At 43.3% G+C, this 25,726-nt stretch overlaps 1 protein-coding gene across 1 annotated transcript in view; it reads right to left on the reverse strand.

The window, feature by feature from the left end:
• The window catches only part of LOC126278743 (basement membrane-specific heparan sulfate proteoglycan core protein-like), a 1,101,563-nt gene that overhangs the window by 640,338 nt on the left and 435,499 nt on the right, over positions 1-25,726 (reverse strand). The window contains exon 3 of the mRNA XM_049979020.1: positions 5,142-5,349. Within this exon, the coding sequence (XP_049834977.1) occupies positions 5,142-5,349 (208 nt within the window). The remainder of the gene's footprint in view (positions 1-5,141; positions 5,350-25,726) is intronic.

Below are 25,726 nucleotides of genomic sequence, written 5' to 3' on the forward strand. Positions count from 1 at the left end.
CAGACCACGAAGAGAGCAGAAGGCGGGGCTCCGCGGAACTCGCATACTTCGAACTTGGTTAGGTAATTGGGTGTCACTTGTGTCATACGTCTGAACGCGAGCATTCCACACTCCTAAGCGCCCACTGTTTTCAATGTGATACTGAAGTGGAAACGTGAAGCGACACGTACAGTATAAAAGTGTACAGGCCTACCTCGTCGATTATATGAAAGAGACCACACATAGTTGAAGAGGGTCGTAATGTGTAACAGATAGACATCAATCCAGACCATCACAAAGAAATCCAAACTTCTTCAGGATCCACTGCAAGTACTACGACAGTTATGCGGTAAGTGAGAAAACTTGGATTCAATGGCCAAGCGTCTGCTCACAAGCCACACATCTCACCGGAAAATGCCAAACGGCAACTCGCTTGGTGGAAGCAGCGTAAAAATTGGACGATTGAAATGTGGAAAAACGTTGTGTGGAGTGATGAATCACGGTACACAATGTGGCGATCGGATGACAGAGTGTGGTATGGCGAGTGCCCGGTAGACGTCATCGGCCATCGTATGTAGTAACGACAGTAAAATTCGGAGGCGGTGGTGTTATGGTGTGGTCGTGTTCATGGAGGGGGCTTGCTGCCCTTGTCGTGTTGCGTGGGACTATCAAAGTATAGGTCCAAGTTGATGTTTTAAGGGCCTTCTTGCTTCCCTCTGTTGAAGAGTAATTCGGGGATGGCCATTGCATCTTTCTACACGATCGACCACCTGCTCAGAATGCACGGCCCGTGGCGGAGTGGTTACAGAATAATAATATCCCTGTAATGGACTGGCCTGCACAGAGCCCTGACCTGAATCCTGTAGAACACCTTTGGGATGTTTTGGAAGGTCGACTTGGTGCCGGGCCTCACTGACCGACAACGACACCTTTCCTCAGTGTGGCACTCCGTGAAGAATGGGCTACCATTCCCCAAGAAACCTTCCAGCACTTGATTGAAGGTATGCCGGCGAGAGTGGAAGCTTTCATCAAGGCTAAGGGTGGGCCGACACCATATTGAATTCCAGCTTTACCGATTGAGAGTACCAAGAACTTGCAAGTCATTTTCAGTCAGGTTTCCAGATGCTTTTGATAACGTAGTGTGTATACATAAAGATTCTTACAGCTTCGCAAATAAATTTGTGTTGATTGTAAGCGTAGGCTTCCGAGGCCGTTGCCACTGCCAAAGGGACACTTCTGGGCTGCTGATAGCATTGTCTGTATATAAAACTGTCAGTTTCGGCCAATACAGTAAGTGAGCTTCCTCAAGGACTTTAATGAGCTGACTGCTGAAATACTTAAGATCTTACATAGTAGCGGAGAAAGCTGTTTACCTACTTCGATAGGGTACTTGAGGATAGGAAGACGCGTGTTAGGCGTTCTTTATTGGTCTTCACGTTATTCTTTTGCATTTGGGGATAAAGACTTGTTTGATTGGTGCTTGCGTTACTTCTTGCCATTTCTAAAAACCGGCGAATTAGAAACAAGCGCTATCTGTGAGGCAGCACTTTTTACCTGTCGCCAGGTGCGGTCTCCGGATCTGATTGTTAGTTTTGGCGTGAAGAAGTCTCTATTCACGAATGTGCCAGTGTCAGACCGATGATCATCTTAGAGGAACTTGTGGGACCTGACATCTGCGAACTAGTGCGCCACTATTTGACAACCTGTTTCAGGTGGAAAAAGGAATTTTATGGACAAACGGAAAGTGTAGCTATGGACTTCCCTCTCTCGCCTATTGCAGACGACGTCCTCATGGAGGCATTTGAAGAAACAGCTCCGTTATGCACTGACTGCTGGCTCCGATATGATGATGATACCTTTGTCACATGCCCACATGGAAAGGAAGAACTGTAGGAGTCCAACCAACATCTCAATCAACAGCATAGTAAAATACAATTTACTATGGAGACTGAAAAGAATGGGGTGCAGCTTTACCTCGACGTGGAAGTTTACCGAAAGCCTGATGGTAAACTTGGCCTCAGGGTATACAGAAAAGCGACCAGCACTGACAGGCAGCTTCTCGCTTCCTTCCACCATCATCCTACACAGATATAGTCCGCCCTTCGCACTTTAACAAGTAGAGCCCACAGTATCAACGATGAAGAACACCTGGACGCGGAACTACGAAACTGCAGATCCATTTTTGGAGCCAATATAGCAAGAATATGCTAGATAAAGCTATGATAATAAAGGATGAAGGCAGTAGGGAAGCGGTGAAGGAAGTACAGAACATAGCCGTATTACCATATGTACAAGGTGTCACTGAAGGTGTGGGCAAAATTATCCGCAGAGACGGTATCAAGGAACTCTTTCGGAGCTATAAGAAAATTAAAGATATTCTCGGCTCAACGAAAGGTGCGGTCGACTAGCTAAACACCACAAGAGTCTACGAAATCGGTTGCGAATGTGTACTGTAGGCAGGCGAAACGGGATGGCCAATCAGCACACGAACTGCAGAGCATGAGATATATCCGTCTGTGACAACGCACGATGTCAGCGGTGGCGTAATACGGCGATGAATGCGACAAAGAGGTAATATTCCATGAAGACCTCGTACTGCGAAACAGCCATTTACATTGAGAAGGAAGATTAGAGAGGCGATGGAAATAGCCAAGCGACCCGCCAACATGAATAGAGGGGACGGGTATAGGGTTCCGGCGTCCTGGTTGCCAGCAGTGACAACACTACGGGAGGAGAGGACGCGCAAAGCAATTCACACCGGCGCATGGGAGACCGCGGTGGCCGGCCGTGGTGACCAGGCGGTTAAAGGCGCTACAGTCTAGAACCACGCGACCGCTACGGTCGCAGTTTCTAATCCTGCCTCGGGCATGGATGTGTGTGATGTCCTTAAGTTAGTTAGGTTTAAGTAGTTCTAAGTTCTACGGGACTGATGACCAATGATGTTAAGTCCCATAGTGCTCAGAGCCATTAGAACCATAGTCAGCACAGAAAAAAGCCCTGAGGAAGGCCACATGGAATAGGAGCCGAAACGTCGGGCAGTTTTATGTACTGACAATGCAGTCAACAGCCCAGAGGAATTTTACTAACGTATTTCTGTTGATTATTTTATGAGTCAGTGAGAACGTTCCCTATTCTTTCAGATTTATTGTACGGACAATATTTGGGGTATCTCTATTGCCTAGTACTATTTGCAGAAATTTTCATAGTGTCAATGAAAAGCCACCACGCAGAATATATTTAAATTTTCATTGTTTCAGAATTCTCTATTTCATTCGTCAGAGTACTAAAAATTTCATTTCAGCCGACTGTATTCTTCTTTGGACTTTCTTAGCTACTGCGCCGGTACCACTTCCGTATGTAAACGTAAGTGTTGCCAATAGTTTCTAGATCTTTGTCTTTGTGCCTTTCCCTTTTTATAGGCTATGTTCTGTATTTTGGGCCACATATCATTTGAAACTTATTTAAGGTATAGTCAGTATCATAATCATGACTTATATCACATCCTAATAACTCAAAATGAGATTGCCTTTCAACTGATTTTCGAACAAGCATTATTTTAGAATGCACTGGATACTTTCCTTCAAATAAGATAACTTCTCAATTAAATGAATACCCTGAGCTGCATACATTCGTTGACATAAGTCTACGGGGACAGTTGAAGAAGTGTGCCCCAACTGGGACTCGAACCCAGGATCTCCTGCTTACATGGCAGACGCTCTATCCATCTTTTTTCCCCTTTTGTTCGGCATTGTTCGTTGCGTTTGGTCTGGGCGGACGTCACAAAACATGCGTTCAAGGTGATCTTTGATTCTTTTACTACTCAGTTTTTTATAACAGAGGGCGAGCAGCCCTCTGACCGAACACGGTGAGCTACCCTGCCGGCATCCATCTGAGCCACCGAGGACACAGAGAACGGTGCGACTGCAGGGACGTATCTCTGGCATGCCTCCCGTGAGAGCCACATTCCCACCTTACTGTCCCGCACTATATTCATGGATCCCCTGCCCATTATACTCATTACTCGCGGCTTTTTGCCAATTCCCGTAAGAGTTGGGGTACTGTTTGTGCATCCACACAGAAGAGGATGGTCAAATGGCCGGTGAGCCTTCTTTCATTTTATTTTTTGATGTTTCTAAGCTATGGAGTTTGCCTACTATCCAAATGATGCAGGAAAAATTGTAAAACATCCTCCTTCATTTGTAACATTATATTTATTAACCAGCAAAGGTTACAGTATTTAAATGTGTGATTGTAGGAGTTAATTCCATTCATGGGTGGAATTAATTTCGTTCCTGGGTGAACTTCTCGTTTCCATTGTCTAACAATGTAGTCAGAGTACATATTAAGTAAATTAGGTCAGAGACTGAAACATTTTCGTACTTCTCTATAAATTTGTATGGTCCTGTGCTCCCTTTGTCTGTTTTAATTAAAACTTTGTTATTTAACACCAAAACAAGTATAACTTACAATAAATATTTAGGATAAGCTCTTCTTTCCATCGTAGTTCATAACATATACGTACTCATTCTGCCGACGGCATTTTTATAATCTACAAATGCAATATGGGTCTCCGGATTATATTTTCGTCGTTTTTCAGTTATCTACCTCCCTATTGTAATACTGCGCTAAACCCATTTTTTCCCCAGTAAGGGGGCGCCACCTGTTCTTTAGAGTCTGTTATTAAATATGCGTTCATGTAATTTACAGCCAGTGTTCAACAGACTTATTCCGCCCCGGTAGCTGAGTGGTCAGCGCGACGGAGTGTCAGTCCTGAGGTCCCGGGATCGTTTCCCTGCTAGGTCGGATATTTTCACCGTTCAGGACTGCGTGTTGTGTTGTCCTAATTACCATCATTTCATCCCCAATCGACGCGCAAGTCACCGAAGTGGCGTCAAATCGAAAGACTAGCACCCAGCGAACGGTCTACCCGACGGGAAGCCGTAGTCACATAACAATTACAACAGACTTATTGCTCTGTAATTTTCACATTTGGTTCCTAAGTAAGAGCAGCAGCCTATTTCAAAAGTTACTTGGGAAAGGGTCTGGATGATTCATTCAACTAACCTTCTAGCGTCTGTTCTACGACAACTTACACGACTTTTGCTGTGATCGAGACAAATACTCGGTCCAAGAGAGGTTTGGCGTGCGCGCTGGGTACTCACCGACGACGTCGAGGCGCACCTGGAGCGCCATGATGGGCAGCGAGCTGACCTGGCACTCGTAGACGCCGGTATCGCGGTGGGTCACCCAGCGGATCTCCAGCTGCCACTCGGCGGGTCCGACGCGCGACGCGCTGATGCGCTGGTCGCTCGAGTACGTGTACGAGCCCACCGTCAGGATGTGCAGGTCCCGGTGGCGCACCCACGACACCTGCGGGCGGACAAAGGACTACCTCACAACTGCGGCCCTCTAACCCTACCTCCACTACCTGGCACTCGGGCCAGACTAGACGCTCAGCGTCATTAGAAGAGTGAAGAATTTTAAAATGAAAATAATTCTATAACTGGCTGGGTAATTCATTTGACACTCTCTCAAGGGACACCGCCTTAACGAAACACTGTCCGTGTGGGCGAGGGGATTTGTATGATCCAATGGAGTGGAGATCTATTAAAAAGGCAAATGCTGCCTTCATAAAATTGTATCCAATATGGAAAAATAGAAATATCACGTACCAAAACAAAAATCCGTATTTTTAATACAAATGTGAAGGCTGTCCTTCTCTACGCCAGTGAAAGCTGGAAAATGGATAAAAAGATTACAGCCCAGTTACAAAGCTTCATAAATAGATGTCTTCGACGCATCATGAATATCTGGTGACCTTTTCAATCTGTCCGAGGCATGTTCGATACGGTTCATGTCTGCAGAACATGCTGACCACTCTAGTCGAGCGATGTCGTTATCCTGAAGGAAATTAACACGATTTGCACGATGGGGGAGCGAATTGTCGTCCATCAAGACGAATGCCTCGTCAATGTACTGCCGATATGGTTGACTATCGGTTGGAGGATCGCATCCACGTATCGTACAGCCGTTACGGCGCCTTCCATGACCACCAGCGGCGTACGTCAGCCCCACGTAATGCCATCCCAAAACAGCAGGGAACCTCAACCTTGCTGCACTCGCAGCGTTCAGCCTGACCAGGTTGACTCCAAACAAGTCTGCGACGATTGTCTGGTTGTAGGCATATGGGATACTCATCGGTAAAAAGAACGTGATGTCAATCATGAGCGGCCCATTTGAAATGTTGCTGGGCCCATGTGTACCGCGCTGCATGGTGTCGTGAATGCAAAGATGGACCTCGCCATGGACGTTGGGAGTGAACGTGTGCGTCATGCAGCCTGTTACACACAGTTTGGGTAGTAACACGATGTCCTGTGGCTGCACGAAAAGCGTTATTCAATACGGTTTCTTTGCTATCAGGCTTCCTCCGAGCCATAATTCGTAGGTAGCAGTCATACACTGCAGTAGTAGCCCTTGGACGGCCTGAACGGAGCATGTCATCGGCAGTTCCTGTCTCTCTGAATCTCCTCCATGTCCGAACAACATCGCTTTGGTTCACTTCGAGACGCATGGACACTCCCCTTGTTGAGAGCCCTTCGTGGCACAAAGTAACAATGCGGACGCAATGGAACCCCGAATTCACCGTCTAAGCACGGATGCACTATGGACAAGACGAGCCGTGTACCTCCTTCCTGGTGGAATAATTTTTCTGGTCGGCTGTCGGATCCCCTCCGTCTAACAGGCTCTGCTCATGCATGGTTGCTTACATCTTTGGCCGAGTTTAGTGACATGTCTAAACAGCCCAAGGGACTGTGTCTGTTATACAGTACCCACATCAATGTCTATATTCAGGAGAATCACGTCCTTAAGATGCAACAGTGTTGAAATTATTGTTCCACTCACTTATTATTAAATTATAATCCTCTTTATTCCACTTTTTTAAAAACAAAATCATGTTTTTTCATTAGAAAACATTTCTGCAACAGATAACAACCGACAATGGGCTGTTTCATTTAATATCAATGCACTCTCGTGTTTGCATCAATAATAATAGGAAAAAAGAATATAGCAGTGCACTCTAGTGTTTGTATCTAAAATTATCACAAATGAAAGATGATTAAATTAATGTTATCTGTGGTTTACAATGGGAAATGCCTTTTGACCAGCCAGTGATAAAATTATTTGCTACGTTTCCCCTTCATCTGCAGGAAACGTCTTCAGAGCGCAATTCGGCAGATGTATCGCAGAGATCGAAATGAAACGTTAACAAGTAGATGTATACATCGTCAGAGGACTCTCAGACCGGAAGTTGTAAGCAAACACGAGCTGTGAAAGCGTTCGATTATCATGAGTGAAAATGTGAAAGGAAACATTGTTCGTAATAGGTTGTATAGTTATCTATCATTTGTTGTGAGATTGGTCGATTTCGATTCTAAGTCATTTCACAGCATCTAAAAAATATAGATGAAAATGGACGAGCACTACGTTAAGGAATATACACTTCGGAAAATGTTAAACTTAACTGCACCTGTATTTACATTCCACAGAGGCAGTCTTAGTTATTCACAAGTAGTTCGTTACATTTACTATGTGCTGCGGCATAGAATCGGAAAAACCATTCCATATGTTCATCCACACGCGGAAAAATACGACTATATTGAAATCTGAGATCGTAAATATGGTACTTACAGGAAATAGCCACTTCATATCATATGTGGACCGCACGACTTCCTTTCATATTCAGAAATCCGCTGTTCTCATTTCACCCAAATATAAGATAGATAACTATCGACAATGTGCTTTTGTGTACATTACATGCTTTGCTAGCATACTAGTAAGTGCAATTTAATCTTAAGTCTAAAAACAGATTTTATGAAACATACCTTACAATATCAAAATAAATTAATGAGCCACGTGTTGCAACGCCAAGGTAGTATACATAAAACACACATTATAAAACAGTATTTAAACTCTGTAGGTAAAAACCCAAGTAAGCATTTTAGGGGACAATCATTATGAACAGTTATAAAAATCAAATTGTATGGCGAGAAAATAATGTACATAACCTTAAGGATCAGAGAGTTTTGGATATCGTCATATTCTTTACATATAATGTTATACATATACCAGTAAATACAGTAAATGTATGCAATATCATCTTTATACTTGTACATATTGTAATGTACTTTTCTCTGTTTAGGAACGCTGTGAGAGACTTAACTGAGAAGAAAATTTAGGTACGAATGCACGTGAATATATCGTACATGCTTTCATAGAACTTGTCAATGTAAGGCATGTAATAATCACACATGACACACGTACATAACTGGTAATATAATTCTCCGTTGTTCCACATCGGCGCATGAAACGTTGCAGTTCAATTAACTAAGACGTACTTGTTAAAAATTCAGTGGTCTGCTACTAGGGATTAATGAAATGAAACAACTTCTCTTTCAGGTTTGGTATATGACAGATCATAACATGTACTCTAGGTAAATTATAAGTAATAGCAACCGATATAGGACGTAACCATGCTAAAATCATCAAAACGTAAATCACGTAAGTGCAGCGCTATAGGCAGTAATGTGGGAATAATTAGCGGTCACATCACCCAGATGCCATCGTTATGGGCGTAGAATAAAAGTATCCTTGTTTTAAAAGGGAATTATGTTCCACTACATCCGATAAAAGCTGTAAAGCCCCGTGTGCATTTCGTGCTCCAAAGTCATGTATGGGGTCAGCAATTAATTAAAGAAGGCAAATCCATAACCCATTTATAAAGACGTGAAACCCCATGAAGGGGTGTCCAGGAAAAAGCCTAGCATCAGACGTTAGAGAAGCAGCGAGGCTGATTTGGTGTTTAAATTTCTAAAGGTACATTTCTAATGTGCTAAACAAATGTGCGTTGGTGGCACCCAGGGTTTTGCTGAAATGGAACATCTTAAAGGTACTCTTTGCCGTTTCATTCACGTGAAAGTTAAGGTTGCATTTCTGGGTGATAACACCACAGGACAGCCGAAAATAGGTGGGAGGGGTTTTCAAAAAGCATAAGTACCCATTGCTGCTCTTCGACTCATTTTCAAAATACGTGGAATGGTTTTGAGCAGTATCTGGTGGATCCAACCTTAACACGAGATCAAAAAATTGCGGTGGTGCTATACCCTAAAGGAGTGCGATGACTTTCAATTTGGATGCAACACCACAATACCCTTAGATACGGGTCGCGCTACATCCTAAAGGGGTGTGATCACTTTCAGTGTGAATGCAGCACCACAATACCCTTAGATATGGGTTGAAACATGCGAGGGTGTTAGCAGTGTTAGAGGTTTTTCAAGAACATCTTCCTGTTGCTCGCCGCACTGCGAAATTTCTTTTACAACCGCTATATGTGTGGAAATAACGCTACAGGGAAATTAGTGGTTTCTTTGACGCCATTTATGCCACCCCGTGAGGTCCTTTCATGTCGATCCAGAGCGGCAGGGTGTTCGAAATGTTTTCCTCGGCCACCCCTAAGAAACCCCTCTTGATTTCAATCTTGTATGTCGTGGTTCTGACCTCAATCGCAGAGAGGTCATAGGGGCTGGTATATGGGTAAGAAGGCCGGTGATGACGTTCCCATCGTGTGACAGGTCCAGGGCGGCGTTGGGCAGAATTGCGGCGAAATCTGGTGACAATGTGACATCATTATCACACCTTACACCCCTCATGAAATTCCGAGCTGAGGCCTTTCTTTGTAATATGGCGACACATGGCTGGCTGACGCGTCGTCGAGTCCTAGAGTAACTACGCAGGGCACCACGATATTTCACCATTACAGAGGCACCATAGAAAAACATTTAAAACTTATGCCTTTCAAGTGGAGACAATTACATGTTTTCGAAAAAAGTTATCCTTCTATTCTGTCGCGTATTGTAGAAAGGCATAACCATCTGACATACAATTTATATCTTCAGTTATAGGTCTATATACGGGTAAGCCTATTCACGCAACCATAGGTGGCACCTCACCTACACTGACCATAATGCTTAGTACAGTGAATCCCAACCTGCGAGTGATTATCCCCCAGAGGTGAAAAATAAAAATTTTCTGAGGGGTAAAATCGAAAAGGGTCTGACTGTATTTCAGTCATGAAACTAAATTATTTTTAAAAGCTCATTAGGTCTACTATTACATAATTTTCTAAGACGCCAATATTGATTATATGTGTTTTCAATAATTTCTCTCTACACAGTTACTCAATGAGTGACACTGTGCAGTGCAGATTACAGCTTACGAAACCGGTTAGTGAACATCTTCTTCCTAACATAGTCCACGCACTACACATGTGTTGTGTGGTCTGTACCACACGCTGATGGCGGTAAAAGTGAGACATACATTTAACAAAATCTAAAATTCACATGAAAATTCTTCTCCAAGTTCTTGTCATAGACTAGAACTTGTTCCATTACTCATTTGGAAACAGATATACGAACTAACGGGCAGCACGACATAACAGTAACTACGTAATTGCTACTATAGTGCTCTACCCAGAATTATAATAATAATAATTATTATTATTATTAGTTGCAATGGTGAGATACAAAGGATTGGCAGCTCGAAGTCCTCAAATTTCTGCTAGTTCAGAAGTAGTGTGTCCAACAAACAAATGATTTACCAACCAAGAATACAGTGCACAGACTTGTAATTTGTTGATTTCAAAACGAGGTGCAGGGAGCAAGTGAATCAAAAGCCGCTAGGGACAGGAGTAGTGCACGAGATGCATTTTTTGCAATAAGTGTCGATTCTCTGGATATTTTTGCTTCTTATGATATAAGTGTTCTAGGTTCAAAATGGCTCTGACCACTATGGGACTTAACTGCTGAGGTCATCTGTCCCCTAGAACTGACTGTAGCGCCTAGAACCGCTGTCCAACTACGGCCGGCAAAATGCTCAAATGTATGTGAAATCTTATGGTACTTAACTGCTAAGGTCATCAGTCCCTAAGCTTACACACCACTTAACTTAAACTATCCTAAGGACAAACACACACACCCATGACCGATGAAGGACTCGAACTACCGCCGGGACCAGCCGCACAGTCCATGACTAAAGCGCCTTAGACCGCACGGCTAATTCCGAGCGGCAAGAGTTCTAGGTTGCGCTGACGATGCATCGGGAATTGCTACATTACTCAAACACACACACACACACAGTCACACACACACACACACACACACACACACGTACACATACACATACACACACACAATCCGAACATAACTCATGGAAAAGAAAGATGGTATTCAAGCTTTGTAGAGGTGAAAGTGTTTTTTCGACTACGACAGCAGTGAAAGTAAAAACAAAGAACTGAAGGGGTTAAGAGTATAATATATGATGTGCACTGATTGAGAACAACCCAGATATAAAAAGATTGTTAGAGATAACCAGTGCTAGTAATCTCATTCACTCAAGAGTTTGTGGTTTCGTAAAGGACCCACAAATATTAAATACTTTCATCATTTCCAAAATAAAAGTGTTCAAGGATATTCTTTTTCATCCCAAAATTTAGTTACGCGCTAAGCGCTACAGTTGATGATGGTCAAGAGAGGAAGGGAAGGTGGTTAGGGAGTGTGGCTGTAGTTCTGAGGGCAGTGAGCTCGGGGGATGGGGGGGGGGGGGGGGGGAATTGGCAGTGGGACGTTCAGGCGGTAATGGACGGAGAAAGGTTTGCTCGCTTAGTACCAGCTGCTCAGCTCCTGGAAGCGTTCCGGCATCTCTTAAGACTCGTGTTACACTGAACTCCCTCAGCTCAGTCTGTAGCGGGCTGGCGCTCGTACTGCCTCCAACTAGTTGCCAACAGGCGCGCACCAAATCCCCGCCCGCATCTCGTGGTCGTGCGGTAGCGTTCTCGCTTCCCGCGCCCGGGTTCGATTCCCGGCGGGGTCAGGGATTTTTTCTGCCTCGTGATGGCTGGGTGTTGTGTGTTGTCCTTAGGTTAGCTCGGTTTAAGTAGTTCTAAGTTCTAGGGGACTGATGACCATAGATGTTAAGTCCCATAGTGCTCAGAGCCATTTGAGCCATTTTTGAACCAAATTCCCTACCACAACTCAGACCCCTTTTTCTTGAACTAAACCTATATTAACTAATTTCTATTCTGGAGGTGCTTCACTAAGAATCAAAATTTGTCCCTCTTAGTAAGTTCCGTATCTCAGTCGGTAAAAACGAAATCCTTATATGATCAGATTATTGTCCCTCTGTGTGTCTGTCTGTCTGACTGATTGTTTATAATCTTTTTCTCCGAAACGGGTAGATGTATCTTGTTAAAATTTATATCACACACTAAGATCTACAGTTCCTTGTCCATTGAAAAAGTTCAAGCCTCTACGTGAATGTTGTCAGAATATACGGCCATTTATGTCACATATATTTATGCTCACAAACTCACTCATGAAAACTGATACGGTATGTCCCATTGACGTAGGATCTTAAAACTTGGCACGGAGCATCGTTTCACAGCAGAAGCAAAGGAAAAGATCCGAAAATTGGTGATCTGTGATTATCTCACACGAAAAAGTTAATTTTTTATCATTTGTTTGCCGACAGTCTGTCCGTCGGTCCAATAACGCCCCTTTTCCTCAGGAACGTATAGGCCTATCAGGTTCAAAATTGTGTTATGTACTAAGGTCTGTGGTCCCTCTGTGGTGTGAGAAAGATTCTAAGTAAGACCTGTATGGTACTTATCGTTGACGTAGAAGCACGAAATTCGGCAAGAAGCAAGGTTTCACAGTACATATATGGGAAACAAACCGAAAATTGCTAGGTTGTAATTATACCACACGAAAGCAATATATATATATATATATATATATATATATATATATATATATATATATATATATGGGCATTGGTTATTCGAATGTCTGTACGTCAGTTCAGATTTCTTCTTCTCAGGAAGTGATGAACATATCAAGTTGAATCACGCACCAACGTCCACGGCACCACAGCACTGGGTAAAAAATATAAGCTTCTACATCAATGCGGTAAAAAATATAAGCTTCTACATCAATGCAATCAAAAGGTACGGCCATCTATGTCACATTTTTTTACGCCAGCATCGATATCGATATTGGGAATAGGCAAAATTTGTTTAAATTCTGGATTCCCGGTATGAATGATCTACCTAAATACACAAAGAAGTTTGTACGAAACCCTCGTTCCTTTATCCGGATTTCTTTTTCTTTTCATTTACTGTTACATTTACATAAAGAACTAGTGATTTTCTGCCAATGGCTGTACCCTCGATTACATGTGTGTGTTTGAAACTTCCCTTTTTGAGAGGTGACGGGATGGAGGAATGTTTCACTTTTACCTCAACGGTACTTTTAGCAAAAGAGCGCAAAAGAATGCGTCCGTCTAGAGTCCTGCGGACTTGCCCACGCCACCTGCGCGATATTGGCTATTGATTACGTAGCCCCATGCACACCCGCAGATTCGTTACACTGCAAGAGGTAGCGAAGATTAACGCAGATATCCAAAGGAGACGGGCTGGAAATAAATGAAGAATCTACAAACATACCTGACAACCAGCTGAAACGATAAGGATAACAGCGAATTATAAATTGAAGCAATAGCCTCTGAAAAATTAGGTACAAGGTCGTTGGAAGCCGAGCACAGACATGGACACCAAAGGATGGCGAAGGAGATCGGCCGTATCCATTCGAAGGAATCGTCTAGTCCTTGAGCGACTTAGGGATATCATGGAAAACCTTAAGTCCGCCTCCACAGCGTAGCGGTAGCGTTACCGCCTACCATGCAGGGGCCGCTGGTTCGATTCCCAGCAGGTGTCCTTAATCATCGTTTTAATCATCATTGACTCGCAAGTCGCCTATGTGGTGTCACCTATAAAGGACTTGCATTACGGCGGCCGAACTTCCCCGAATGGGGCCTCCCGGCCTACAATGCCATAAGATCATTTCAATTTTTTTCCATGGAAAATCTAATTTGCCTATGAACTGTGTTCTTGCTGAATATGAGCCTAGCCTCCTACTATCTGCACAACAGGAATCTTCCAAGTAATGAAAAATGACCGGGATCTGAGCAAAAAATAGAAAACGATCCGCGTATCGTAGGGTTTCCAGCTGTAAGCGTGTTTCAAAAGCAGCTGACTGCAAAATGAATAAAACTATAGTCCAATCTGTTGTTTAATGTACAGCTGAGACACGGACATTGACCTAAAACACGCAGAGGAAACTTATAACCTTCCGAAAAGCACTCTTCTGGCTGATACTAGGATCTATTAGAGGAAGTCAGTATATGTAGCCAGGGGAGAAATAAACCACATAGTGCTGCCAGTAATGAGCAGATTGTTGGACATAATAGCTAAAGTAAATACGTTACCTTGCTAGAGGAATGTGATGCAAGGAGATGGGTGATTTGAAAAATACGTGTTGAAAGAAATCCAAGGGAAGACTAAGACAAATATGGTTAGACAAAGCACTGCTAATCTGAGAACAGGTGAAGAACACTAGACGGTGGGGATAGAATAGGAGAGCCTCGATGGTGATTAATAGGAAACATCATTCAATTCGAGGGCACCTTCGAAAGTAAGGAAATGAAAATAAATGAAACACCGACATATGTTATAATTGCATCTGCTCGTAGTTGGTGGTCAGACAGCACCCTGTTTGCTGTAACTAGAGGAATTTCTTGAGGCAGAACTGTAGAACCGTTATAGACGATCGCTTATCAACAACGAGTACATTAATCATGTTTTATCGCATTGGCGTACGTAAGTAGCCCAGATGTGAAGCAGTGGTAATGTTCCATTTCACAGTTACCAGTTATGAGGACTCTTAGCACAGCTGTACCTTTTCTTCAGCAAACTTGATAATTCGCCTTTAATAGTAAAGATTATAGATTTTTTATATAACAGCTTCTAAATTGTAAAGTCATTTTTCATTCCATAGTATTATTCAGTTAATTCCTACACTGCGCAACTGTTTTCTCACAATTGGGTCTATCGTAATATAATGAAATGCTTTTCTTTGTTTATCAATATTTGTTCTTCTTACTAGGAGAATGAAAAGTAGAAATCAGAATACTGTCAAAATGAAAATGCTTAGGAATTTGAGATTCTTTTCTCGCACAAAAATAAAATGGACATCACTATCAAAATCACTGCAGTTTGATGAAAAGAAACCTAGAAATGCATTGTTTTGCAAGATTTAAGTCAGTGTCAAATATTGTTCCAGATGCGTTTGTTGTAGTTTCCTCATAATCATTTACTAAATGTCCTATCTTGACGAGAGAGCTCCTCTGAATCACTAGCCATTTTATCTTTGAATGAACCCATTATGAGATACATATTTAGCACTATTATTGAGTAATACTGCCATGAATTGATCTCAAGCAAACCAATGTTCACGTCAAATATGAAGTTAGGAAATGGTAGGTACACTGCAGAAACTGGCGCAATGGGATGTTTGTGTGTCTGGACAATACAGACAGCCAATATGTAGGTGTAACCAGGACGGAGGGCTACCTGTTGAGAGGTCATGCTAACATACGGTACATGAAGAGCGGAAATTTGCCTTTTTGTAAGATATACGGCCAAGAGTATGCAGGCAGGCTACTAGATTTGATGCCGCTATTTTTGACCAAAACGCAGGTATTACGGATATGCTTTGGGAACTCAAATAGGAATTCCTGAAGACAAGGCGACACTCTTTTCCAGGAACACTACTGAGAAAATTTAGAGAGCCAAAATCTGGAGCAGCCTGCAGAAAGATTCTACCGCATCCAATATACCGAAGGTGTCTTGTAGACTACGTATGTAAATGTAGCTGTACAGCTACTCATATGGTCTTGTAAATATACCCAGTATTGCCTTGTTATGTTGGTACAGCGGCACATGGGGAAACTACAGTCGTTATATTTTCTCAGGATATAGTACAACTTTATCACGAGATCTGATGGTAGCATCTTCTTAGGAAAATATTTCCATTTAGATTCTCAGCAGGCATTACCCGCAATAAAAATTTGAACAGTTAAAAATGTCATTACATCGAATACAAATTTAAGGATTAGAAAGTCGTTTTTGTATTTGGAGTGTAGTGTAAAAAAGGAAATGTTGTGTGGCTAAGGCCTCCCGTCGGGTAGACCGTTCACCTGGTGCAGGTCTTTCGAGTTGACGCCACTTCGGCGACCTGCGTGTCGAGGGGGATGAAATGATGATTAGGACAACACAACACCCATTCCATGAGCGGAGAAAATCGCCGAAACAGCCGGGAATCGAACCCGGGACCGCAGAATTAACAGTTTGTCACGCTGACCACTCAGCTACCAGGGCCGGACTGGAGTATAGTATAACCGTATGTAGAGCGAGTAACCGTTGTGGAGTACGACCCACATGGGGGAGGAAAGAGCTTGATGACGTAACTACATTAAAAGAACTAATGGGCTCAGAGCACACATCCTGCAGCATCAAGTAGTAATTAATACAGTAGTAGAGGGAAACTGAAGTGTATAAGCAGTGAAGTAAAAATCAAGGCGTGAATACAGTAAGCAGATTTTTTAAGTGTAGGCTGTGACAGTTTTGTAGAGATGAATATATCGGCGTGCTACATCAAACCAGTCTTCAGACTGAACACAACAACAATAATACTTGGAGTCCGAGCGAATCTTATTATCACTATGTGATCCGCAAGACATACTTTTTTTGCATTCTCTGTTCTAAAGTAAGCCAGAAATAACGCTGTCACAGTGCAGTGAGGACCTTTCGCAATAACTGTTACATATTGTAAGTACCGAGATTATTGCTCTCGCTGCTAATCACCGACCGGCCGCGGTGGTCTAGCAGTTCTAGGCGCTCAGTCCGAAACCGCGCGACTGCTACGGTCGCAGGTTCGAATCCTGACTCGGGCATGGATGTGTGTAATGTCCTTAGGGGACTTATGACCACAGCAGTTGAGTGCCATAGTGCTGAGAGCCATTTGAACCATTTTTTTGCTAGTCACCTTCTCGAACACAACAGGAAGCATCTCAGTGTATTAGTTACGAGTCATTAATTCAGTATTCAGAATGTGTTTTAACGCCGGCTGTTATAACATTTTATGTACCATCGCCGGAAGACTTAAAGCGTTAAACTTTCACAGAGAACTGAGTGTCTATTCAATATTTTACAGCACCGACCTATCCTGGCAAGGAGATTAATCAGCCAATAAGGAGAATAAGGCAGGGCATGTTATCTGAGATGAGGAGAGAGAATGTTTGACGTGCCATAGATGCAAAGGGATAACCGAGCCGCAGATGCCAGAGGAAACACGACGACGCTCGGAAGAGCGCGTCAGCGGTGTCACGGTGTACACGAGGCTGTGTTTACATTACATGGCTCGAGCGCAGCCCAACCACAGTCTCTAAGCGAGCTTCTACCTGCCTCGTGCTGCCAGAGCGTTCAGTTGTTTGCGCAACGCTCGTTAGCGGCTTAACGCAACATTAGTGGCTAAAAAAGCTGAAGATTACTGGTAGGAGTGGAGAGATTTTGCTGATGTCAAATGTTTACCTGGTCTCTATCTGGGCTTATGATATGTTTACATGAGTGAAAATTAGTCTATGTAGCCGAAGACGCCACCAAATGGAAGCAGGTGGAATTCCTGTGATTTGAAAGGTGCAGTCAGCAGAATTTCGCCACGATGGGGTTTCAGGAACGTTTCCCCTCTCTCCGTCTGTTCGTGTATGCCTTGGAGTAATTTACGAACCTCCTTGCAGTGTGTCATTGAGTGGCTGATCACGAGCCCTTTGTCCAGAAGGGAATCTTGAGTAGTCGACTCCCTCAAAAAATGGTTCAAATGGCTCTGAGCACTGTGGGACTTAACATCTATGGTCATCAGTCCCCTAGAATTTAGAACTACTTAAACCCAACCAACCTAAGGGCATCACACAACACCCAGCCATCAGGAGGCAGAGAAAATCCCTGACCCCGCCGGGAATCGAACCCGGGAACCCGGGCGTGGGAAGCGAGAAGGCTGCCGCACGACCACAAGATGCGGGCAGTCGACTCCCTCCTTCAACATCTCCGTACCATGCATTCTCGCTGCTATTGTAAGCCGGCAGATGTTAACATACCACTCCGGCCATGAATAGCTCAATATTCGTTCTTTCCCTGATCAGTTTATTGAGGGATATTCTTTTTATTTAAAGTTAATGATAATCTAATTAATCTGGCTCCACAGTGTAGACGATTGTCGTTCGTACGACGGGGATACTATTCCAGGTACCGTCATATATTTTAGATATTTTTTGTTTCTGGGGTAACTGGAACAGGATGTACATATCATCGTGATGCCAGTTGAGGATGTACTAGGGCTGCCCAGAAAGTAATGTATCGCATTTTTTTCTTCAACAATTCTTCATTGAACATAACGAGAATTACACACAAGAAATAACGGTGTTTTATCTACACTATTTTACCATGTAGTGTCCATCCCGTTCCTTTCTCCACCGTGAAACAAGGGCGTGTATGCCCTGTTGGTACCAATCCTTGTCCTGGTGGAGAAGCCAGTACTTGATGTGTGAATCACCTCCTCATGGTGTTCAAAACGTCTGTCACGACTGGCATCCTTTAATGGCCAAACAAGTGGAAATCCGAGTGGGCTAGAGCACGGTTGTAGGGTGGATTGGATAATACTGTCCAATCTTGTTTTGCAATGTTTTCAGCAGTCCTCAGCCTTGTGTGGTGCCGAGCGTGTTGCAACGAAACATCTCCTGGGTTGCTGTGGGGCTGAAGTCGCCTGAAGCGCGTCGTGAGTTATGTTAATGTGTTCACATATGCTTCTGATTTAATGGTACCGCCTCTTGGCATCACATCAATGAGAATCACACCTTCACAGTCCCAGAACTCGGTGATCATGACCTTAGCAGCGGAAGCAGTTGCTTTGAATTCTTTCGTCTGTCGGCAGTGGAAATGGCACGTTTCCATTGACTGTCTTTTTGTTTCGGACTCAAAATGGTGAACCAAGGTTTCATCACCTGTCACAGTCCGGAACAAGAAACCCTCCACCTCAGCTTCAAAACGTTGCAACAAATCAAGACAGACTGTTTTTCCGTGCGATTTGTGATCCATCATTAGACAACGCGGGACCAATCTTGCACACACTTTTCAATATGCAAGAGTGCGGATAATTGCATCCACACTTTCTTTGCCGATTGACAGATGCAGCGCCTACTGCCGAGTCGTAATGCGTCTGTCCTCGAGAATGGCAACATCAGCTCGCTGCAACATGTTAGGTATGACAGCCGTGGATGACCTCCCAAACCGCTGCAAATCGTATAGCTCCGCTGAACCGCCTTTTGATGATCTCACACCTCGTGCCCAGCGACTAACAGCAGTTCTGTCGACAGCATGTGCTCCAAAGATTTTGCATAATCGTTTGTGAACATTCTTCACAGTTTCACCCTCTGCCGTGATAAATTCAATGACGGCATTTTGCCTGTAACGCACATCAACTACAGACTGTCCTGCACCTACGACATTTGGCGGAAGTGATGGAAACTTGCAGACTCACTTAGAAACCTTCAAATAATAGTAGATACGATACGTTTCCTTTTCGTAGCATTCTTTACGGCTGAGAAATAAAATGTGGAACATTGCTTTCTGGGAAACCCTTGTACTTGACCGAGTCGTAACGCATGTGGGCCTCCTAAGGTGACAACGGCCGGGAGAGCGTTGGGCCGACCACACAACCCTCCGTGGCACAATAAAACGACGCCATTGAATGATGGATGACACAGTATGTCGGTCGAGCTCGAAGAGACCGTTTGTGGCGAGCACACTGTTTTTGCAATCATATTTTGTGTTCCTTTTACTACCTTTTGTCTTCAGCCTCATTGTTCCTTGCAGTAAGCTTCTCGGCTATGAAGCAAGTCGTTGATGCAACTTTTAGTGCGTCGTTGACAAATTCAGATACGAAAGGAGGAGTGGCAGGTTCCCAGCTTCTCCCACTAAGTGCAGCGCAGATAATGCGTTCCCATTAAGTGTATAGCGCAGTTCCGTTGTGTCCTTTCACCGAGTGAAACATAAATTTGGAATTTATCGCTAAATTTTGATCTGTGCTGAGCACTGCAAATTTAAACGATCCACTTTACTTTTTGTCATATATTAATTTATAATCGAAGAAAGACGAAAGTAATGAGATGTAGCAGAAATGAAAACATCGAGAAACTTGACATAATAATTGATGGTCACGAAGTAGATTGAAGGAATTCTACTACCCAGGAATGAGGGGGGGGGGGGGGGGGTCCAATAATAAATGCAACACCTTACTTGCTCGGCCGGTTTAGGCTGAAAAAATACTGAATTTGTTCTGAGACATGGGGCAACACTTCCGCTTCAGCCCTTAGGGTATCGTGAATTTCCGGTAGGTAGCAGCGTTATTGGTAGCCTTCAAAATGGCGTCTGTAACGGAGGTGCGTTTCTAGCAGAGACCTGTCAGTTTCTTTTGGGAAAAAACTAGAGCATCGCAGATATTCATAGACGTTTACTGAATGTTTCCAAAGCCCTGTCAGTAAGCAAAAGCAAGACGAGTCGTTGGGCGAGACGTCTGTCATCATTGCTACAAGATCGCGCAAACCTGTCCCATTTCCAGAGTGCCAGCATCTGCGTACCCATCAGCACACAGCTCTGACTCCTGTGATGTTGGAACGCGTGGACACTCTCATTGGAGGTGATGGACGAATCACAACCAAACTCCTCGTTGCAAAACTGGACGTCTCTGTCGGTAGTGCTGACACACTCAAATGTGTGGGCCCCCTAACAGAAGACCATAAAGAACAACGAAGACCATCTGTGCGGAATTTTAGGAAGCAGAGGATGGATGATGTGGAGGTTACTGATGCAGAAAGACGTTGGCTCCGACGTCGACCAATACAGCAGTATGATGCGGGCATTCAGGCCCTCCGTAAGGTTGCATGAGACCGCCACATTGAACGGAGATTATGATGAAAAACAGGATTTTTTAGCCAATAGTGTGGAGCATAGTATGATGTATTGTAATCCTGAACAAAACCAATCTGATGTTAGAAAAGGTCTTGCATTACAGGCTGCACGATGTTCCTACTTATTATGCGATCTGACACATAGCAGATGCTGGTCTGTCACATAGTGACATGTTAAAAATTCCCCACTACTTTCTGAAGGTAGTGAAATGTAAAGTTTACATTACTGGACTTGGGATCTCCTTAAGGCTCACCACTGATTATATTCTCACACCACACTTGACAATTTGAAGGCTCAAATTATATCGTCCCACCTCCCCCCCCCCCCCCTCCCATCCCACCGACATGTCGTTAAATAAAGAATTTCAAAAAGATGGTTGTTTTTCAAACGTATTCTCAGTTGAGAAGAAAATTAATAAATTCCTAAATGATCAGGAAGGACTAGGCAGTGAAACGAATATCGTTCTTCCCGTACTGTTTATTACACTGTGACCCGCTCAAACCTCCTTGATTTCATGGACCCAGGAGAGGAAAACCACAGTAGATATGACAGTGAAAAACGCCCCATATTGTTGAGCATCTCAAAGAATTTATATTCCCGCGTCAGAAGTGCCAAGTATCGTCGCCACAGTGCAGCATTGTCGCTTGAAGTGAAAATGGCGACTTCACAGCAGCGCACGCAAGAAGTAGCGTGGTATGCAGAAACAAAATCGCCGATTACCGTGGCAATTAACTATCATCTTGTGTATGAATGTGATCCACCTAATGTGAAAACAATTAAGGAATGTTATAGGAAGTTTCTGGCAGTAGTAAGTGTTCTGAATTATTCTGGAGGTGCGCGTTATGGAGTACCAGAAGAGAGAGTGGAGGACATCAGACAAACGTTTCTCACAAGCCCACGTAAGTCCATTCGTCAAACATCTAGTCAACTTTATGCACCTCGATTAACACTGTATCGTGTAATTCACCAGCGTCTTCGTATGTGTGCTTACAAAGTGCTACTTTTGCAACATCTGACACCTAACGACAAAAACCGCCGACAACAATTTGCTGCGGATATGCTGCCGCGTATTGATATGGATGTCAGCTTCCTGGGAAGACTATTCTCAGATGAGGCAGCCTTTCCTCTGTTAATAATGGTTAGTGGCCATAATGCTCGGATTTGGGGTTCGCAAAATCCGCACGTTGTCATTGAACATGTTGGTGATAGCCCTAAACTAAACTTCTGGTGTGGGCTAATGCGCGACAGGATTGCGGGACCGTTCTTCTTTGCGGAACAAACAGTGAATGGGTCAGTGTATTTGGACCTGTTGGAGCAGTTTGTGTACCCTCAGATACATGACTTTCAACCCAACATCATTTTTCAACAAGATGGAGATTGGTCAAGGGCTGTTCGTAAGTTCCAGGATTGGAAATTTCCCAGTCGTTGGATCGGACGCGGAGGACCCATTATCTGGCCACCACGTTCACCCTACATTACGCCGCTAGATTTCCGCACGTGTGGATTCGTGAAGGACCGCGTGTATGCGACCAAAGAGGGCGATATTGGCTATGTTGCGACATCCTATCACTAATACGATTGCAACAACATCTGAGTAAATGTTACCAAGAACTTGCTAAGAAATTGAATATAGGATGCTTTTTTTATTCCTGTCTCTGCTCACAATATGAATCCTTTAGACAATGACCGGTTTCAGTCTGTAATGACCATCCTCAGATCTTTTTTACACCATGGTATTCTTAGTGCTACAAATGGTTCACATTAATAGGTGTATTGATGATAAATACATAAATTCTTTGAGATGCTCTGGAACGTGGTCCATTTTACATTGTCATATCTATTGTGGTTTTTCCCCCCTGGGTCTTTGAAATCAAGGAGGTCTGAGTGAGACACCCTGTATGATCCGAAACACATGAAAGAACAGGACTAAGACATTGGTCAAAATGTTAACAAGACTTTCGAATCAAAATTGACGGTTACTGATGTCGTAGATAGGAGGCCAAGTTATTAAATGAGAAGAGTGTGGTCAAGTTAACACGACGCCTTCCACGAAACAATTGCAACGTAAACGCTATCTGGCTATTACGTCATGAACAGAGGATGTGAATCTCTAACTGGCAGTTCAATACGACATTAATTGGCTGAAATACAAGTGCTGCAGGTCTGATACTCTCGCTACAGAAAAGACTACGCTCCACCAAGAACAATCTCTCGAATGCACGGGCTGCCGAACTGTACTGCTCGTAGGCGCGTAACTGCTAAAGCCGCAACCAGTGCACACTTAAACCAGATTAGGTGGAAAATTCCGGCTAGCACCTGCCATCAACCAAGACCGCTCTCTTGGGTCAACCTCCCTAGAATGCTAAGAAAAATCCTTTCCAGCTTCCCTTCTCAATACCGTCGCTTTCGAGAAGCGTCACCAAAAAATTATTGTCTCCAGTTGCCAAGCTGCGAGCGTAAATTGCAGCATTGGTTTAATTAGAACACCGCGCCAGAACTTCCGCCCATTCACGGAACACAGCATTCTCTCAATAGGGTCGCTAGCCGCCAAAAACGATGCACACCAACACACCGTGTTGATATGCGTCACAGGTCAATATAATCGGTGCAACGGCCAGAATATTGCATGAAAGCATTCATACAAGCATGTGATGTGTTGTACAGGTGCCAGATATGAATTTATGAATTTGTCGGATAGAGTTCCATGTCTGTTGCACTCGGTCGGTCAGTACAAGGACGATTAAGGGGACCACACCGTGGTTCGAGTCGTAAAAAATCAATTCTCAATTGTCATCATATTTCGATAGATTAACGTTTCATTTTAGGTACTCTAAAAAAGTTTTTGCTGGAAAAATATATTTGCGAGCATTTAAAGAACATTTTCCTACCATGTGTGTTTATGTGCCATGCCCACCTTCCTGCCACCCACATTTCTGCATATATTTTAGATCTTTATATGCCATACATTGCACGTTATGGATTTTTCTTTTACTCCCAAGCGTGTTGGCTATCCTTCGAATGCAACGGTCGATATTACTTTGTTTCTACTGTTTGTAAAGAACACGCTTTCGAACACGCGGTTAGTTTGGTTCAAGTGTGATTGCGAGTGGTTATTATACTTACATTTGAAGTGCTTGTTTACGTGTGTTTTGTTGTGTTTATTGGAGATGACGAAACGTAGGGGCATTTTCAAAAAACGAAAATTCAGAGGAAACAAATTTAGAAAGCTTTCTGTACAAGAGGTTATGTCGCCTGGTAACGATGTTTCTAATTGTTATTCTTCAACAAGCGCATCATCAAAGAAGCTCTCACCATTTCAAGAGAGTTACAACGAAATTACTGTAAGTGACAAGGGGTGCAGTAACATTATTATAAATCTGAGAATATTATCAGATGTAATTTCTAGATTTGTACAGTATACCACAATATAGACAGTGTGGCTAGCCACAGAGTGTGAAAATTTGTGAGTGTGCCAGTGGGAGAAATGGCCTTGCAATTGCTTTAGATTTAATTTGAACTAAATGCTCAGCTGTGATTTCATATATGAATTCCTCAACACCAGATGCAAGCGGCCCTTATGAAATCAATTCTAGATTAGTTTATGCCTTACGATCCATTGGCAAGTGCATGGCTGCAGGGAGAACATTGTGTTCAGTGATGAACTTACATCAACCACCAAGTAAATTTGAAAAACTGACTGCAATATTAGACACAGTGGCATGTGAGGTCAGTGAGGAAGCGGTGGAAGAAAATGATGGATGTACGGATATTGCAGTTGCACTTGATGGAAGCTGGCAGGAAAGAGGACATACTTCTCTGAATGGAGTAGAGTGCTATGAGTGTAGACACTGGTAAAGTGTTAGATGTGGAGATAATGTCTAAATATTGCAAATGTTATAAAGTTAATGGACACAAAGAACACAACTGTGTGGCTAATTTTAGAGGTACAAGTGGTGGAATGGAAGTTCATGGAATCCAAGAAATATTTCATCGCTTCGTATAAACAAGAGGCGTACGGTACACCAAAAATTTGGGCGATGGTGACAGTAAGGCATACAACAGTGTCGTGAGCTCTAAGTCATAGACCATGTTAAAAAACGTTTGCGAACAAGGCTGACAAAACTAACTGCTTTTCTTAAAAACTCTAAAATGGAGATAGTTGACTCTATTAACATCATGTAACATACAGTAAAAATATCAAGGTCCTACATCAAATATTTTTTTTTCAGAAATGGGTCAAATACTTGCCTAAATTAACATGGGTTAGATAGGCAGGGTGTGGTCTCCTTAATGCTGTTAGTGGATGACGCTGTAGTTGTCGTCCCTTGACGTTCCTTTTGTGTGCGATTCGAGCAGTCCAAAGCGATATGTCGACAATGTATAGAGGATGTTGTGTTGCAACAGGCGTATGTGGACGATCGTTATTCTGATAGAAAATACCCCTGATATGCTGTTAATGAATTGGCACAGCAGTTCGAATCACGAGATCGATGTTCATGCTTGCAGTCAAGTTGGCGTAGGATAACCACGAGAGTTCGCCTGACGTCATACGAAATAGGATCCTAGATCACAACTGCAGGTCTATGCCCAGTGTGTTTATCACGTGGACAGGTTGGTTGCAGACCCTTAACTGGCCATTCCCTAAACATCACAGGGCCATCACTAACGCTGAGACACATTCAACTCTGATCAGCAAAGGCAACAATCCTCCACCCTGCATTTTAATTAGCTCTAGCTTGGCACCACTGAACCGAGCGAGGTGGCGCAGTGGTTAGC

The sequence above is a fragment of the Schistocerca gregaria genome, chromosome 6 (assembly GCF_023897955.1).
Source record: "Schistocerca gregaria isolate iqSchGreg1 chromosome 6, iqSchGreg1.2, whole genome shotgun sequence".
Classification (NCBI taxonomy): domain Eukaryota; kingdom Metazoa; phylum Arthropoda; class Insecta; order Orthoptera; family Acrididae; genus Schistocerca; species Schistocerca gregaria.